This window comes from Xenopus laevis, chromosome 8L (assembly GCF_017654675.1).
Source record: "Xenopus laevis strain J_2021 chromosome 8L, Xenopus_laevis_v10.1, whole genome shotgun sequence".
Taxonomy (NCBI): Eukaryota; Metazoa; Chordata; class Amphibia; order Anura; family Pipidae; genus Xenopus; species Xenopus laevis.
Genome location: NC_054385.1, coordinates 97,716,100 through 97,734,116, shown reverse-complemented (window position 1 = coordinate 97,734,116; position 18,017 = coordinate 97,716,100). Strand labels below are relative to the sequence as shown.

The 18,017-nt window shown below is 38.3% G+C and overlaps 1 protein-coding gene across 2 annotated transcripts in view; it reads right to left on the bottom strand.

Annotated features, from left to right (window-relative positions):
* Nucleotides 1–3,644: 3,644 nt before the first annotated feature.
* ttbk2.L (tau tubulin kinase 2 L homeolog) overlaps nucleotides 3,645–18,017 on the bottom strand; it is a 59,450-nt gene continuing 45,077 nt past the window's right edge. Inside the window, exons 12-16 of one of the 2 annotated variants that reach the window (XM_018231059.2) lie at nucleotides 17,561–17,763; nucleotides 16,308–16,890; nucleotides 12,645–12,893; nucleotides 8,869–10,046; nucleotides 3,645–6,352 (exon numbers count right to left, since the gene is read on the bottom strand). In XM_018231059.2, coding sequence (XP_018086548.1) covers nucleotides 5,866–6,352; nucleotides 8,869–10,046; nucleotides 12,645–12,893; nucleotides 16,308–16,890; nucleotides 17,561–17,763 — 2,700 coding nt within the window. In that variant the 3' untranslated portion in view covers nucleotides 3,645–5,865. The remainder of the gene's footprint in view (nucleotides 6,353–8,868; nucleotides 10,047–12,644; nucleotides 12,894–16,307; nucleotides 16,891–17,560; nucleotides 17,764–18,017) is intronic. The other variant, XM_018231060.2, reaches the window with a different exon arrangement.

Below are 18,017 nucleotides of genomic sequence, written 5' to 3'. Positions count from 1 at the left end.
AGCAACTTTGCTTATTTTCTGTGTTATCAAACTCTAGCCTTCGTGCAAATTGAGTTCAAACATCAGCTAACAAGTTTCATAAATATTCAAATACAATTGTGACTCACAAGATACATAAAATATTTTCTTGTTTGTTCAATATAATTTTATACTCGCTTTGCACATTACAGATCTGTGTATTCCTCTCACATTTTCTAGTTTGCACAAGCTGCTCCCCATAACATATGTTATTCAGTGTATATTGACTCTATAAATAAGCTGCTGTATAACCATGGGGGGAAGCCATTCCAGTTAAAATAGGGCTAAATGGCACAGGTTAAGTAGCAGATAACAGGTAAGCCCTGTAGAATATAATGGGGTTACTTCTTACATAGGAAAAAACATCATGCTATATGCAAAGAGCTGGTCACACCTGAACTGTATGATCCACCATCAATCCCTGATGAATGAATCAAACTCGGGTACAGTGTCACCAGCACTGACCAGAAAACATGGAAAACTAGACTGATCTATTGTGTAACTATATAGGGGCAAATTCTCGAACCTGTGGAAATTCGCCAGTGACGGCTTCGCTCACATCGCCACACTTGCCGGACGAAAATTTGCCAGGACAACGCTAATTCACTAAAATGTGAACTTTCGCTATCGTTAATTCGGCGAGCAAAGCGAAGTTGCGCTAGCGTAGGCTAATATGCATACGACGGGAAGTTAAATTTCAATGGACGTATATGTTGCAGCAAATACATTACACTACACAAGGCCAGGGAACCTTAATAAAATAAAGTTGTTATATTGCCCTACACATGAGCCCAGTGTATAGTTTATGTGCCATATGTTAGGAAATGTAGGGGGGAAGCCGGGTACCCCAAAAAGAATTTACGATCTTTTGCAGCCTATCACCCTGAAAAGTGAAAAGGCGCCAGCGTTTTTTGGGACTTAGAAAAATGTTTTAATTTTTTTTTGAGGAAGTTCTATCTACTCTATTGCACCTCGCCTGGACTGAAGTGGTGAAGGCAAGTCTGGCGCAAGAGATCACGTTCATTAAAATCCGCATCTTAGTGAATTTGCGTAGTTAAATCCATTCGACAGATTGAAAATTCGCATGGCGTTAGACTGTAGCACTACTTCGCACTCTATCTCCTTCGCTAACGAATTTACGCCTGCACCCATTAGTAAATGAAGGGTTACCTTTATGTTACACAATGCTATACAATTAATATATGTGCTGTTCTGAGCATAACATGTTGTTTCTTCTCTGCAACTGTTACTACTTATTGATAAGCTATGTATCCTGTCACAAGATGTGTCTTACTCCTATGCTACAGATCATATGCTTCCTATACGTAAAAGGGTTCTTTGTCTTTGTACTCAATATAAGCTGTTGTAACACTACCAATAAACTGAACTTGTTATGAGTCTCACTGCTTGCTAGTGTCTCTCTGTACAAGCTCCCGGATCCGAGGAACGTACGGACGTGCTGTCTTAGGGACCCCTGGGCGTCAGTAGCCGGTTACCCCAACAGTAAATAGGCAAAGTCCCGAAATGACTTCACGCTGGCGTATTTTCGCTAACGTTAGTCACTTCGCCCTTTTGTGAATTTCTCCCATAGAGTGCAAAACATGGAGAATACACAAAGTCTGTAGGTAGCCTGCACAATTAAAGTTCATCTTCCATTCATTTCCCCTACATTCCTGTTGAATTTGGATATGAGAGCAATAACTCCCATACTGCTTGCCTGAACAGAGCAGGGGCATCTATGTATAGCCAATATCTAAGCCGTTTCACTGAGGTCTATTGAAAGTAACTCAAAGGATAACTCTTATAGAGTTCCCACCCATATCTCTAAATGCAATGATGCAAATAAATTAAATCCAAACCCATATAAACCTATGTCCTCATAATTCAAAAACTAGTAGAGGAGATAAATGGTTGATAATCATTAGGTACCTGTGGCTATTTGAGCTCTCAAGATGTTTGCAGTCATCTGTCAGAACGTGAAGATACGAGCAGTGCTTTAGTAGTAGCACTACATAGTAATAAGGAATTAAAGGGTTATAAACATATTTATGAAAAAGTAATTGTTTTACAGCTCTTCCAGCAAGGAATTTGTTATTGCATTTCAAACACCAATCATTTTGTTATGTAATACAAGTTTTCGATGGTGGTGGTGTTTTCTAGCAGCATATAGGCAGGTTTTCAAGAAGAACGGGTGAGTGGCAGGTACTGCAAGCAACAAGGTTATTAATATTGTCTTAAAACTATTTTTTTTAACAGACATACCCGATTGTGCAGATTGAAAGGAAATCATGGTGGTCTTGCTTCCACTCGCAGTCCCCCCTCCCCCTTTAACCTCATAGTTGAGTGCAACCCCTTCATTATGAATTGAAAGATTTTGGCACTTGAAGCTCCTCAGCATCCCAATGCGGGTGATGCATACATTTTCTGGAAAGCTTAGGGACTTAAAGAGGTTGTTCACCTTTGAGATAACTTTTAGTATGATTCAGAGAGTGACAATTTGCAATTTGTTTTCATTTTTTAATATTGAAGGTTTTTGAGTTATTTCGCTTTTTATTCAGCAGCTCTTCAATTTGCATCTTAAGCAATCTGGTAACTAGGGTCCAAATTACCCTAGCAACCATGCATTGATCTGAATAACAGACTGCAATATGAATAGGAGAGGCCCTGAATAGAAAGATGAATAATAAAAAGTAACAATAACAATACATTTGTAGCCTTACAGAGCATTTTTTTTAGAAGTGAGTCAGCAATGCCCATTTGAAAGCTGCAACGAGTCAGAAGAAAAAAGGCAAATAACTATAAAATTAAAAAAAAATAATGAAAACCAATTGAAAAGTTGCTTAGAATTGGCCGTTCTATAACATAATAAAAGTTAAAGGTGAACCGCAATATTCACAGAAGCAGATGATTGCCAATAGATTAGCCACAAAAGTGCAAGATAGAATATTTTTTTTATTCTGTAGAATGCTTTACCATACCTGAGTAAAAAGCTCTAGAAGCTCTCCCTGTTTGTTTAGGATAGCAGCTGCCATATTAGTTTGGTGTGACATCACTTCCTGCCTGAGTCTCTTCCTGTTTGCTCATAGCTCTGGCCTCAGATTACAGCAGGGAGGTGAGAGCAAACTGAGAATGCTCAAGCCCGAGCCCTTAAGATTTAAACTGTAAGAAGGAAGTTTGATACAGAAACCCATGTGTACACAATAAAAGGAAAGAAATTAGGTTTCTGTTGACAGAGGACTCAGAGCAGCACTACTTTGAGTTTACTGGTGCATTTATATAGAACTTTCTGACAAAGCTTACTTAATCTTTTCTTCCCCTTTAAAGCTCTAGAATCCATCAGTTTCCATTTGAACGAGGTGAGGGAGGGGTTGAATTACTGCATGAGCGGAAGGGAGTGAGGAACTGATCACTTTGATCACAGGGACAGACAATGATGGTTTCCTTTTTAACTGTAGAACCAGGTATGTCTGTATAAAAATAATTTATAGTTATTTCTGGAAGTTCAGATAGTGTTTATGTACCTTTTCTACTTAATAGGTATAAGTAGTGTTAGTATAAGTATAGTAGGTAGTAAAAGTTATTACATGTATGTTATTATATTATTAGTTTGATATAGGATAGGAGGAAAGTTTTTATATTTTTAATATAGTTTCACAATTTAGATTACATTATTAAACTGGGTTTCAAAGCCGCAAGCATCAATGTTAAGATGATATTCCCCCCAGTCCATACCCACAGCTGACTTTGTGATGTATGTTTAGAGGGGATGTTTATTGCCTCTCACTGCAATAGCAGGAAGGGCTCTGCAACAAAACATAAATATAAAAGCTGTTTTTCCCTTTTAAAGAACACATTGACATGTTTTTAAGAAATACACTTAAATAACAGTTACAATTAAATAAAAATAAAAAATAGAAAAATAAAAACAATATTAACATATTAACAAAAACAGTCTAGACAAATGCTTGCCTCACATGTACAATGCAGTCACTGAATTCATTTTAAGGGCAGTTCATTATAGCAAACTTGCCATGCCGACTATAGATTGTTCCACAAGAATGGAGACACAAGGCCAAACCCATTGTAGGCACACAAATTAACATTAAAAAAAACAAAACATTATTTTAGCAGTCTACAAATCCAGAATGAGTATGCGTTTTAATATGTATATATTTTATATATATATATATATATTTATAAATATTTATATATGATATAATTTACCATTAGGACATGCAGTTATGGGAACAAACTACTGTACAATATAATACAAAGAAGAAACAGCACGAGAGATAAGACTGCAGCTTGTTGGGGAGTGGATAAGTATAAAATCCCACACAATGTTGAGGTTACATATATGGAAATAGCCTACAGTGCTAAAGACAATTGCGATGTTCCTCCAGCACAGCAGAGGTTAGATGTGTCCGACTAAGCAGAGTTATAGACACAGGTAAAAGCGAAGAACAAAATGGTTTCCCTTGTATGTTTAATGCTTGCTGATTTTCGTAGGGATAAGCCACAATGGATTCTGCAGTGCACAGAGCAAATGATTGTTCATATTAACCTATCAAGGTTAGAGCAGCATGCAAGTCACTGCATAGAAATACACATATACAATGCAATGCTGGCTCATTTAAGAATGAATGATTATAGAAACATACATTCAAAGCACCCCTTTGCAATCACAAGCAAAGTAAGCCATAATTTTACATGTTGAGGGCTCCCGAGCCAGCTCAGGTTTTCTGGGCAACCACTCTACATTTGACCATATGCAAAAAGGTGGCTTCTAAAGGTACTCAAGGAGAACTCTGCAAACCAGTGAAGTACAGCTAAAGGGCTCTTACACATTCTGGTTCCCTGAGGCAATGCAACCTTGCTTTGAGGCTTTTGTGATAGATTGAATTTACACAACTGGATAGACAAACGTTGCCGTTACACATAACCAGCTGGGGGACAAAGCCACTGGCATCAGAATTTTATCTGGCAGAGACCATGAACCCGAGTCTCTCCTGCTTTGACTAAACTACAAATGGAAACACTCTTTTGGAAAAGGCTGGGAGTGGAAGATCAGCAGTGCTGCAGAGGCACAGGTTGAAAACCATGTAGCGATGAAAGATAAAACAACCAAACTTCCTTTCAATGTTCTGGCTTAGTACAGCCAGTTAAGAATTCTAAGAATTCTATTTTTTGTGTAAGTATGCATGCTGTGGGTACAAGTCATTCTCCTTACAGAATAAACACCTCATGCCCCTAGACATCACTTTAGCAGACACATCCCCTGTTCATTCTGTAAGCAGAACTGTAAGATATCATGTTGAATTTACCATTGCATAAAAAAAGCAACGTCATTGGGCCTGTGCTATAACTTTTTCTTGTAAAAAGAAAAAAGCATGGAAAAAAAAAGCCTCTGGATTACATCATGTTTTCTCGAAATGTCATTATTACTTGCAAAACATTCCTATAACACTATGAACCATGTGTTCTGCTTCAGGGTCTAATCAATCTAAGCCAAACTAGAAAGGCATTTCACACAGTGCTGCCTTCCATTAGTAAATAAAGTTAGACTAGATAGATAATTCATGACCATTTAAGCCATGTTGTGATCTCTCTTTTATTTATTGGCAAAGACTGACAAAGCCAAAAAAAATTGATTTTGAAATAAGCACAGCCTACCAGATTCTGCTCTTAAGGAAATATTCCAGTTGATTTCAAGCCTATCCTCTTTACAACGTTTAGATCAACACTGATTTTATTTTCATCTAAATAAATATCAACATAGAGAACATGCATTACAATAGGGTAAGGAAAGTTCATATGATCAATAAAAAGCTTGCAAAAGCCTAGTTACTATCTGCTGAGTTTATTTGACACTTTGCTTTCTCGAGTGGAGGACTTTGCTCGACTGGCTTTGCTGCTTGTGGGATGATGTCCACTTCCTGGACCTTTGGAAATGTTTTTACTCTGTTTATTGCAGCAATGGTCCTGACAGGATCTTCTTGAAGAAGAAGAACCAGAAAGACTCGGTGGAGACTTGCTTCGGCCGACATATGGGGAAGAACTTCTGGGATCATGGTGATGTGTTCGTCCAGCTCTTGGTGATGAAGAGCTGTTGGTTCTGGGCAAAGAGGAGCTCCTAGGGGAGGCGCTTGGGCTACGTCTGGGAATAACAGGGCTTTTTGGAGGTGTTTTAGGACTGTGGGGTGATCCTGGACTCTTACACTGGGAAGAGCTGCGGGATTTCTGGGAACGGGGACCATTTTGAAGAATCTGAGCAAGGCGGGAGAGCAGGTCTGAGTCGGAGTTTCCGCTACCCAAAACTTTGTACCGTCGTATCCTTTTAAGAAAAGACAGAGGAGTTAAATTACAATTGCATCACCATAACCATTACCCTTTAGCAACTGACTGCAAATGGGACCACATCCATGGGCAATGCATTTTCTCCCAATAAACAAAGAAGAACCTGGATAATTCTCCTGGCAGATAAGACATTTTGAAAGTGAAAGTAAAGCCACATTGTATTCCTGTCCATATGAGCGCAATCAAAACACATTATTAGTTGACTGAGAATCCCTCTGTATAAACAAATATCACCCTTCCCTACCCCTAGCTACATCTGTTAGGCTTTCAGATAAGGAACAACTCATTATAAAGTGGGCTTCATAGGGCACCAATGAATTGTTTTGATTGTGCTTGTATGAACAGGAAGTAGAATGTGACTTTGTCCTGTTTAGTGTAAGAAATATAAACATTTATATCTATTTCATAATTCAAACAACTGGCTAAAAGTATCTCATATCAGAAAATGGGGTATACTGACCCTATAACCTAGACCAGTGATCCCCAACTGACCCATTTGGATATGCCAGTAGCACTTCCCTTATACTTCTATATATTTTTACTTAGCAATGCGGGTGCTCCCACAACCCCCTTTTGTATTTGCTCTTACAGCCTGGAGCTTTGGCTAAGCTTTTTGTGGCTTGTAGCACCCCCCATACCCACCCCTATTAATTAATAGTGGCCCTATGCTATTAACTGCACCATATTTATACATTTTTTTAAAAAATGGGCGTTGGTTTGGGCAATCACTCTCTCTTAAAAGCTGCAATTCAGCAGCGGGGGAGGATTTAGCCCTCAGACAGAAACCAAGGTTCAGCAGACTTTTACTTTTTACTATACTAATGCTACTATGCAGAGAGACACAGGATCCTATGACTGGTAGGTAAACAAGTTAGGGACCGCCATATGGGGTTTACCTTGACGTGGTATGGTGGCTTTTCAACTTTATGATCATAACTTTGTAACTAAAAACCCCTGTCTTTGTTAACACATGCATTTACATATCTACTGAATTACTTAGACACGGGCCCAGGGAATGTGCACTGACCCATTTGGATATGCCAGTAGCACTTCCCTTATACTTCTATATATTTTTACTTAGCAATGCGGGTGCTCCCACGACCCCCCTTTTGTATATACTGACCCTATAACCTAGACCAGTGATCCCCAACGAGTAGCACATGAGCAACATGTGGCTCTCCAAAGCAGGTGCTTATTTTTGAATTCCAGGCTTGGAGGAAAGTTTTGGTTGTATAAAAACCAGGTGCACTGCCAAACAGAACCTCAATGTAGGTTGACAATCCACATAGGGGCTACCAAATGGCCAATCGCAGCAGAGGCTTAATTTTTTAATATATCCCCTAACCCACTCCCCTAGTCCAGCATTGCTTACACCTTCAGACACTCAATGGGGTATATTTATCAAAGAGTGAAGTTAGAGATCGCCACAGTCCTCTAGAGTGAAATTCTGCCACTCTCCATTCATTTCTATGGGATTTTGAAAGGCATATTTATCAAAGGATGAACTTTCACTTTCACCCAATGATAAATACTATTTTAAAAATCCCATAGAAATGAATGGAGAGTGCCGGCATTTCACTCTAGAGGACTGTGGCGATCTCTAACTTCAGTTTTTGATAAATATACCCCAATGTAAGAAGCATTGGATCGGTTGGTGGCTCAGTAATGCTGTAAGGGATTATCTAAATCATACTAACACAATTTCTACCATTGACAAAGGCATTCCAATATCAATTTAAGTAGATGGGCCTGCTGAGAGTCCTGTATGATATAAGGACTTTCAATGCATAAAATATATATATGCAAAACATATCTCTCAAAAGGTTTCGTGGCTATTAAAATGGGGGAAGGGGAGAACCTAAAAATAAAAACCTGTTGTGGAGCTTAAAACTTACACAACTGGTAACAGAACAAATATGAAACAACCTGTGTACAAATATATTCATCTTCTATATTTAGAGAAAATGAAAAACCAAAACAACTATCATTTTTAAATATGTAATATAAGCTTGCAGGAAAGTTTGATTTGGACAACAAATTAAAAAACAGTTACTAACTGGTATTATTGGATTTTATGCATTTAGGACTTTTTTGGATTAGCCAATGGGGAGATTTGTGGCCATCGATTATTTATGCATGACTGCGAGCGACAAATTTCCCGAAAATGCATTTCCATTGGAAAGTAAAACCAACATGTTGTGAAGGTGTCTGAAGTGGTCTCTGGAGGAAACTTTGGACAACTTTGTGATATGTTGGTTTTACAGCCAGCTTACAAAGAAATAATGCAACGTGTTCCAAAAAGCCCCTACAGCTTTTCCAATGAAAAGCTACAGCTTAGAACACATGAATACATTATTATAACTAATATACATACACAGACAAATAGCAAATCCTAATAAAAGTGCAAATCTACTGATTTCTTGACTAGGTTCACACACAATATATGGAATAAAAAAAAAAACCTACTACACAGTATTGCTGCTGACAACTTACCTGGCTTCCACCCCTGAGCGGGTAGGTGGTTTTCCAGGTGGTGGCCTGGGAAGGAACTGAGTTGTGTGAGAACTAGTAATTTGGTCATTACTAGATGACCATGATACTGGACGTGGAATTTTGCTCTTCCTTGATGGAGGGCTCTGTGATGTTATAGTTCCATCCTCAGACAGCTTCACTTCATTAGAATCTGCGATCACTTTAGGATAAGAATAGTCGTCTGATAACTGTACTGCTGGTGGTGATGATTTTTCCTCCAGAGACTTATCTGAGGCACTTGATAGGTCACCAAAAAATGATTTGATCTGCCTTTTTTCCATTAGCAGCCTTGCAAGATCTGTCTGATGTGCCTTTTTCAGTAAAAGCTTCTCCTTGGCAGAGATTACAGAAGATGATTCAGATGCTGTATCAGTCTCCTGAGCTAAAACTGGAATTCTGCTGTGTCTAGACTTAGAATTGTCTTTCTTTAACTGCTGAGAAGTGTCACTTACATGCAGCTGCTCCCCACTTTTTTGGTCTTCGTTACCTTCTTCATTTAACAACATGGGCCCACTCATTTTGTGGTCAATGAAGCCATTAGTTACAACAACGTCTTTCACATTATGAAAACCGTTTTGTTGAATCTCTTTCATTGGACTCACAATACACAATTCCATGTAATGGTCAGCTTGTTTAGATGAAATTATAACAGTCTGAGCTGCTTCTGGCTTCTGTACATCAACTTGTGAGGCTTCATTTGGCACAGAACCTGAAGTCCGTGTGGCTACAGTAGCTGGGCAGACATCCCCAAGAGGCCTGCTCTGCTCTAGTGATGCACAATCTTGTGGGCGAGCTACTTTATCACTCTGTTCTTTGTTGTCATTCAGGTGACTAAGTAAAGGGCCTGAAGGAGAGATCACAGGAGTCTCGACACAATGTTTAATCTCCAATAAGTCGTTTGTTTGGCCTATAACTTGATTCTTGACACATGTCTTCTCTTGGCTAGTCTTATCCAAATGCAAAGCCAAGTTTGCACAGGTTACCCCATCATTTAATGATCTGTACAATGTTACATTTTCCTGTGGAGAAAGCATTTCTTGAAAGTGTGAATCCCGATCTCGCTTTTCCAAATGTGGGCCATATGGAAAGCTTTCTGAAGCAGACTGTGTAGATGTTGCTGAAGGTCGGGGCATTGTCATCTAAATGTAGAAAACAATGATCAATCAACACAGAGTTCCAAAAAAGTTATCTATCTCACAAAGGATAATTCACGGAAGTTAGTGCTACAAGCATTCTCTAATCACAGACAAATAAAACAAACTCATTCAATGAGACAAAATAAATAATAATTGTGGTATTACAATAAATAAAACAAGAACGGAAAAAAAGTCTTGCTTCCTTTTCGTCTTTCACTTCTATTCAGTAGGCATATATTGTTGTTGTCATAGATACTGTAGCCTTATTACTCACCAAACTAGGAATGAGGCATTAAAGGAGAACTAAACCCTAAAAACTAAAAAATAGTAAAAAAAAAAATAATATTGCTAAAAATGCCATATTTTATATAATGAACTTATTGCACCAGCCTAAAGTTTCAGCTTGTCAATAGCAGCAATGATCCAGGACTTGTCACAGGGGGTCACCATCTTGGAAAGTGTCTGCAACACTCACACGCTCAGTGGGCTCTGAGCAGCTGTTGAGAAGCTAAGCTTAGGGGTTGGCACAAATTATCAAGCAGAAAATGAGGTTGGCCTGTACTACAAGATGATGCTACAGAGTTTATAATTACATTCTGAGGCTAGTCACAGTTGTTTCTGTACTGCCATGTAGTAATTATCTGTATTAATTACTAATCAGCCTTATATTGTGACATTTATATTCTAAGTGTACTGTATATTTTGGTCCCTAAGCTCAGTAAGTGATAACAGCCCAGAACATGTGCAGTAATCAGCACAGAAGAAAATTGGGGGCTACTGTGGGCATATTCAGAGATACAGATCTTCCTTGCTAATGGGCTGTCGTTGCCTTGGGCTGGTACAGAAGCCCAAAACATAAGGTACAACATTTCCAGCTACTTCTTTAGTTAAGCTTTAGTTCTCCTTTAAGTAAATTATATGGGGAAGTTGTGTTAAATCTAATTTTATGTATAGTTGAGATAATGGTACTGTAAGGCAACTCCAGTTGGTCTTATTTTGTTCATTTACTATGGTTTATAATTCGGCTAATTTGTGCTGGAAATAAAATGATCACAACTTGCAAATTAACATCTATTTGCAAATGAAATTCAAAACAATAGTTTTCTTAATCCTGATCATTGCATTAACATGCAATTAAATTACTGCCCACAGTTCCATAAGTACCATCAACCTAGGATTTGCAACCCCAGGATTATTGACCATTTAATTCCTTTGTTTCAGTCACTAATGTCTTCACTAATGTCTTCACTAATGTTTCAGTCACTAAAGGTCTTCTACCAGTGATTGCATAAAGTCTACATTGTGCAAACGAAAATGGAACTTTCATGACATGACATGCTTGTATTACAATGCCCTCTGCCAAAATCCTGAAGGTAAGCTTCCTCTTCAAGTTTTTTTCATGGTTTTCTTTATAGAACAAGTATACCATACCATACAATAAGATGTAAAAGAAAATCAATATCTACAGGCCATCACGTGTTAAATTATGCATCCCTGAAGCCACAGGAAGGTCAAAAGACCAGGCATTTTCTACTTTCCTGTCAAAGTTTCAACAGTTTCTTATGATGTTTTAAAGGGCATCACATCAGAAATATATAATCCTACACGAGTCTAGTTGGAAATCAACTGAAATCTTTTTTTTTTTTAAGGAATGTTTTTCACAGACATAGAAAAATGGCAGAAGGATGTAATACATTACATGTAAGAGACAAATCCTCTTTTGGCAACCAAAATTACTACAACTGAAAATTTCTTCTGATGTGAGCCTGAGGATTTCCCAATAAAACAGGTAAACCGTTTTTTTTTTTAAAGAAATCTGTGTGTAAAGGTCATACATGGGCCGATAAAAGCTGATGACAGACTGATGACAGGCCCTCCGACGGGCTTCCCTAAAAATCCCGTCGGACCGCAGACCGCATCTGTGCATTTATGCGGTCCCGCGATCTGACCACCTGTATTGGCTGCATTATGATCCTATCATCAGGCCCTAGGGCCCATGATCGGATCAGTCCAATATCGCCCATCAGGGAGAGATTCGCTCATTTGGCAAACATCACCAAACGAGCGGATCTCTCTGTGTATGTCCGCCTTTAGTGTAGGATTTTTATCCTATTTGGTATTTCTGTTTCCTAGTTGCTACCCGTAGGTACAGTTACAGATAAATAATCAGTAACTGTACCTAAGGAGGTAATGTAATAAAATTAGTAAGGTTTGCAATTGGTCTTGTAACCTATAAAAAAAAACAGTGGTTTTAAACAGGTGACATTGCTAATTATATACTATGGGTCACCATATTTGGTTCTAACCTTTTATTACATTGCCCTATGAATCTGTTGAACATTAGGCTGACTTCTTGGTTTGGACTTCTCCTGTCACTCATTTTGCGGACTCTTAAATGCTGCCATTAGTAGCCCATGTAATTTAATAACATATACTTATGGTCATGGCATGTTAACAAGGCTGACAGAGGTTCCATGACCACTTAACTATGAAAATTGCCTTTTAAATAATTTAGTCAAGACCAATATTTGCAAGGAAGTTACAACTTTAACATGGATGGACATGATGAAGGTTAATGTATGGACAAAGCAATGTAATCACCTGGGATTTAGTTATTCGAATTACAGAGGGTAACTTGGTGCCATTATGAGGCGTGTCGGGCAGCTTCCTGCGGGCAGCAGAACGAAAGGAATCGGAGTAGCTCTCTGCTGACTGACTCTTGGCAATACCAACCTCTTTCTTTTGTTGGAATTCTGAGCGACAGGACTGGGAGGTTACAGGGCTAGTGAAGAGCATGAAAGAGCTTTGATGTCTTGTGTTGGAAGAAAGCGGCATGTGAGAAGCATCACGCTGTGAAAATGCCATGAAGTTGGGAAAAAATAATAATGCTTGTAAATTTCAGCATCTGCTTAAAGCAAGTGGAGTGTGCAGGTCATGAAAACACTGTTATACCGTTTATACCTAATGTACGGATGTAAATAAGCATTGCGGATGTAATGAATCCAAGTTAATTAGATGACCTTGGTCTTTTACAGCTTCTAATAAGACCTTTGTATAACAAACATTATTGATAGAAGAGTACACATGTCTAGCTTTGATAAATATAACGTCATATGAAATGGCACAGCTATTAAATATTCACTTACGTCCTTCTCTTTAGAACATGACAACAAAGTGAAAATAAGATTACAATTATTTCCCAAAGCGACATCTTGGTTGTTGGAGCCATCGAGTTAGCAAGCAATTGGTAAATATTTCATTGATTTACCATTTTCTTTTTGTTGGCTTATGCTTCACCAAAAAGGCCATCAAGTGCATAGAGAAAGTGGCATCATCGTTTGTAGCATTCACATGCTGTGCTCGGGTGAAACAATTCAGTGGCTTTTGACCAATTTGATAGACTTGAGTTATTTCTAGAACAATGATGAGTGACTGCAACCTGCAATATGTTAATGATATGGTATAGGTTGGGTTGAGTGGCAATGGTTGTCAGAATCACCCTCCTTTGAAAGGGCAGAAAATGTGATTTGTGGACAAATTCCACCTGTGTGGGATGTGACTGGGCAACTGGGAAGTAACATGGCTACATTTACCCCCCAACCTTTTGCCTAGCAGGTTAAAATCAGTACAGCTGTCTGTGTATTGCTAAACTGCACAGGATGTGGCCCATAGGCCAACATTAATATTCTGTGTGATCAGTAAAGCAAATGTAAATCACTGATATAGCTAAAGTAACCCTTTGATTTGTTAAAGGGATTCTATCCTTATTTTTTATTTCTGAATTATACTGTTTACACTGCAAATAATTCACTCTACTATTTAAAATGTTATTCTTCAACAAATGTATATTTTTAGTTGTAATATTGGTGTGGAGGCAGTCATCTCAGCGCATTGTGCCTGATCCCGAGCTTTGAGAAGGAGCCATTATTTCAGGATGGAACTGCTTTGAGACATTGTTTCTCCCCTTCCCATTGTATTATACCACAACGTGGTTCGTGTTTGTAGTGCTAAAATCCCTAGCCCCACCTAGTTGTAGACATGAGAATAGCACACAAGCAGGAAAAAAGCAAACGGTTTTCCTGCTTTGGTGCTATTCTCATGTCTACCACTAGGGAGCAATTTTAGCAACGCAAACAAATCCTTCAGCAGAGGTGTCAGGTAGCTGCAATTTGGTTTAGCTGCCCATTGTTCTGTTGATTGGCTACTGCTGGTCTGCTTGGGAGGGGGGTGATATTACTTCTACTTGCAGTGTAGCAGTAAAGAGTGACTGAAGTTTATCAGTGCACAAGTCACATGACCTGAGGGCTCCTGGGAAACTGACAATATGTCTACCCAATGCCAAATTTCAAATTCAATATTAAAAATTGGATTTTCATGCAGACTTCTGCTGGAGCAACAGTATTAACTGGTGTGTTTCGAGAAAAACACGACAGTATCCCTTTAAAGTGTGTTGTTTCTCAACAGGTTCTTTAAAAAAAAATGTGTACAACAGCAGTCCAAACTGCTTAACTTAGCACACAAATATAAATCCTTTCAGTTAGTCATGGGGCAGTTCCTCGCGTCTGCTTTTTTTGTAAACACATATTGAAGATTTAACTGAACAGATATGCTGAAATAACTTGCACCACATATAATGATATCATGCGGACCCTATCATCTCTGAAATGGACAAGGATTTCCCACCTATACAGATATTAAACACTGACAAACAAGATTTTCTGTCCAGATAGGCCAACTCTAAGCCAAAGGAAACACCAGATGTTTCATGTGACTAACTCTGAAGTTGCCCAGCACATAAAGCAATGGTTGGCTCTTTCTTAGTGGCTGAAATCTCAGAAACATGGACTGCTGACAGATCTATTTTAAATTATGTTGTTTACCTGCAAATAAAAAATTGCTATATATTTTGCAACTTCTATCACCGAATTTACATAAGCAAGTCACTGGATATATAATAATAAATAATAAGTGTGTTAAACAGGAACAATAAAATAGGTTCAGAGAAAACAGGAAAGCCTTTACCCAACACTTTGCTCAGAAGGACACAAAGAAATTCTAGCTTGGTATGACTGTTTGTACTCTGTATTTTATCTACGTATTTTTAAGTCACAACTTTTTTTATAAGTTTACTTCTGTAATGTTAAATATAACATTTTTCAAATTGTCACCCAAAAACTACAAATTTTTTGGATTTTTGAACGAAAACCAGCGTAAAAAATGTCCGAAACACATGAAGAGGGAAGATTTTTCCCTCTAAAAATGTGGATTTTTCCCCTTAAAAACTCAACCAGAAAACTTCAAGACTTAATAAATAAGCTTCTGAAAGTTTAAGAAAAAACAATGAAGGCAATGCTCAACTATGGGGTGCTGCACTATGGAGCTGTTTTCAGACAGGATATTGTTTCTGGTTCTCATTGTAACTGAAGGTGTCGCAGTGGGACCTAGATTTTTACTACGGAGTGTTGTTCTTATATCTATCAGGGAGCGGTTATCTGGTTTCCTTTCCATTGTTCTGATGGGCTGTTGGGGGGAAAGGGAGGGGGGGGGATATCACTCCAATTTACAGTGCAGCAGTAAAGAGTGACTGAAATTTATCAGAGCACAGGTCACATGACTGGGGGCACCTGGGAAACTGACAATATGTCTAGCCCCATGTGAGATTTCAAAATTAAATATAAAAAAATCAGTTTGCTCTTTTGAAAAATGGATTTCAGTGCAGAAGTCCGCAGGAGCAGCAATATTAACGAATGTGTTTTGGTTAAAAAACACATTTTGCTATGACAGTATACCTTTAAGAATGTTCTGGTACTATGCAGCATTCCTGATCAAATTCCCTTCAATAATGAAAAGTTGTCTGATGCAGCAAAACATTCCTATACCATGTACAATGTTCTCACTCTCTAAAGCTGGCCATAGACATGCAGATTATTAGGCTATATCGGATGAACGTTCATTCCAATCTTCCGATTTGCAACTAACCATTCACATTAAAATAAAGAAGTAAAGAGAACAAATTACAGGATGCTCTGACCATTAATTGACAGGCAACAATCGTATAATAATTATGTCCGACAAATATTAGTGACAGTCTACCATTGATATTGTCAGACAGACAGGCAATACATGCAGAGATACTATCCGTAGCCAACATAAATCTTTTAAACCACCCGATCAACTAAACGACCAATCGCCATGGATTCTCATGAATCAAAAACGGAGACTTACTGAAAATAAATAAATAATATTATCAGTGTTTATACTTACTGGAGTCAGAGCACCTTCAGCTTGAGCTTCCATTGGACTTGTTGGAGTAGCGGCAAGCAACTGTCCAGCAGCAGCCGACATTGGATCCAACTTATCAGTAAAAGGTGCTGTAGAATCCACCACTTCAAGTCCTACAGCTGGATCTAGTTTAATATGGATATTATTATCTGTCCACGGGCTCAGTTTGGCATTAAATTCTCGAGGAGAGTCATCCAGCACCTGAAGAACCTCAGGTTCCTCTTCAGATGGACTGCCTGTTAGCTTCTGACCTTGATTTGTTCCATAATCTTTCAAATCACGGTCTTTGTCCACTATAACCCACTCTTTAGAATCAATCTCCTGCCGGCAGGAGCTTAGATTAACTGCTATAAAGCCATTGCTACCTGCACCATCAAGATGCTCTGGGGAACTGGCAGACCCTGGTTTTGAGCCCTCAGGGATATACTCATCATCATAATGCCAGGCATGATCAGCATGGGCAGCTGTTGAGGGAACAACTGTCTTCTTAGGCTGCCGAGGTGAAGTACAGCTTCCTTCAGCAAGTGGTCCTCCAATGTTTGCATCTCTCTGTGTTTTTTCCACACTTTGTAAAAACATTAATTAAAATAAAAATTTTACAAATGTTTAAAGGGACAATATACAAGTTTAATAATGACTGAGTTTCGACTAAGCATAATTATAGTAAGGAAAGACCTATAGATAGCACAAGTTTCAATATATGTAATGACAAATAATGATAAGAGTACCAGCAATGGAGCAACATCCAATGCTACTTCTCCCACTCTTACTTTTTTAACTTATTTTCTTGCTCTTTCTCCTGTTCTAAAAAATATCTCAACTATAATGTATTCGTTTATGGTTGTTCCTGTTGTAACTGGCAACATATAACAAACACATTTTAAAAAATGACAATGCCACATATGATGTTTCTAAAGGAGGATAGGGTATCTGAATGCAATGCTGTTCTTTTCTGTTCTTTGATTTACTAGCCATCCCCTGTTGGTGGCTTTAACTGTTGTCATGTTTTTCTGATGGTGTTAAGAAATAAAAAGTTGAGAAGTAGATTTGAAAATGATATTACTACGGAGTATTTGATGAAGGACACAGTATAACATGCTTCAGACGTCTAAATTTATCTAATTTTGGTGCAGATGCATGCCATAATAACATGCTTTTAAATACCTTCATATTTCTATTGTAAAGAGTTTTCCCTGAAAACATTATTAGATCTACCAGAACACAGATTTCCATACCAGTTGTCCACAAATTTGTCAACATCTGGCTTGGACTCGAGAGCCATACGTCGCTCCAGCTCAAAGCTATGAATGGTGCGCAATTTGCGCAAAAGTGGAACATCTCGGTCTTGGGCTGTCTCTGATCGGACACGGATGGGAGATCCAAGGCTTGGTGCATGACCATTTCCTACACCATTACTATTTTCTTCCTCTGTAGTTACCTAAGATGATGAAAAATAAAAATATTACAATAATCTTAATAAAGTAGAGGAGGGAGACCTTTAACAAATTTATTATTGATAAATGTTCACAAAAGGTATCTGAAACATGTCCACAAAAGGCATCTGAAACATCCATCCAACTTAATGTACAGGATCTGCAAAAGGAAAAATGCATATACTTTGCAATTTTTACCAAGTAGTTACCTTGTGTGAATCCAGCTGCAATCTGTATGGTCCATTATCTCTCATAAAAC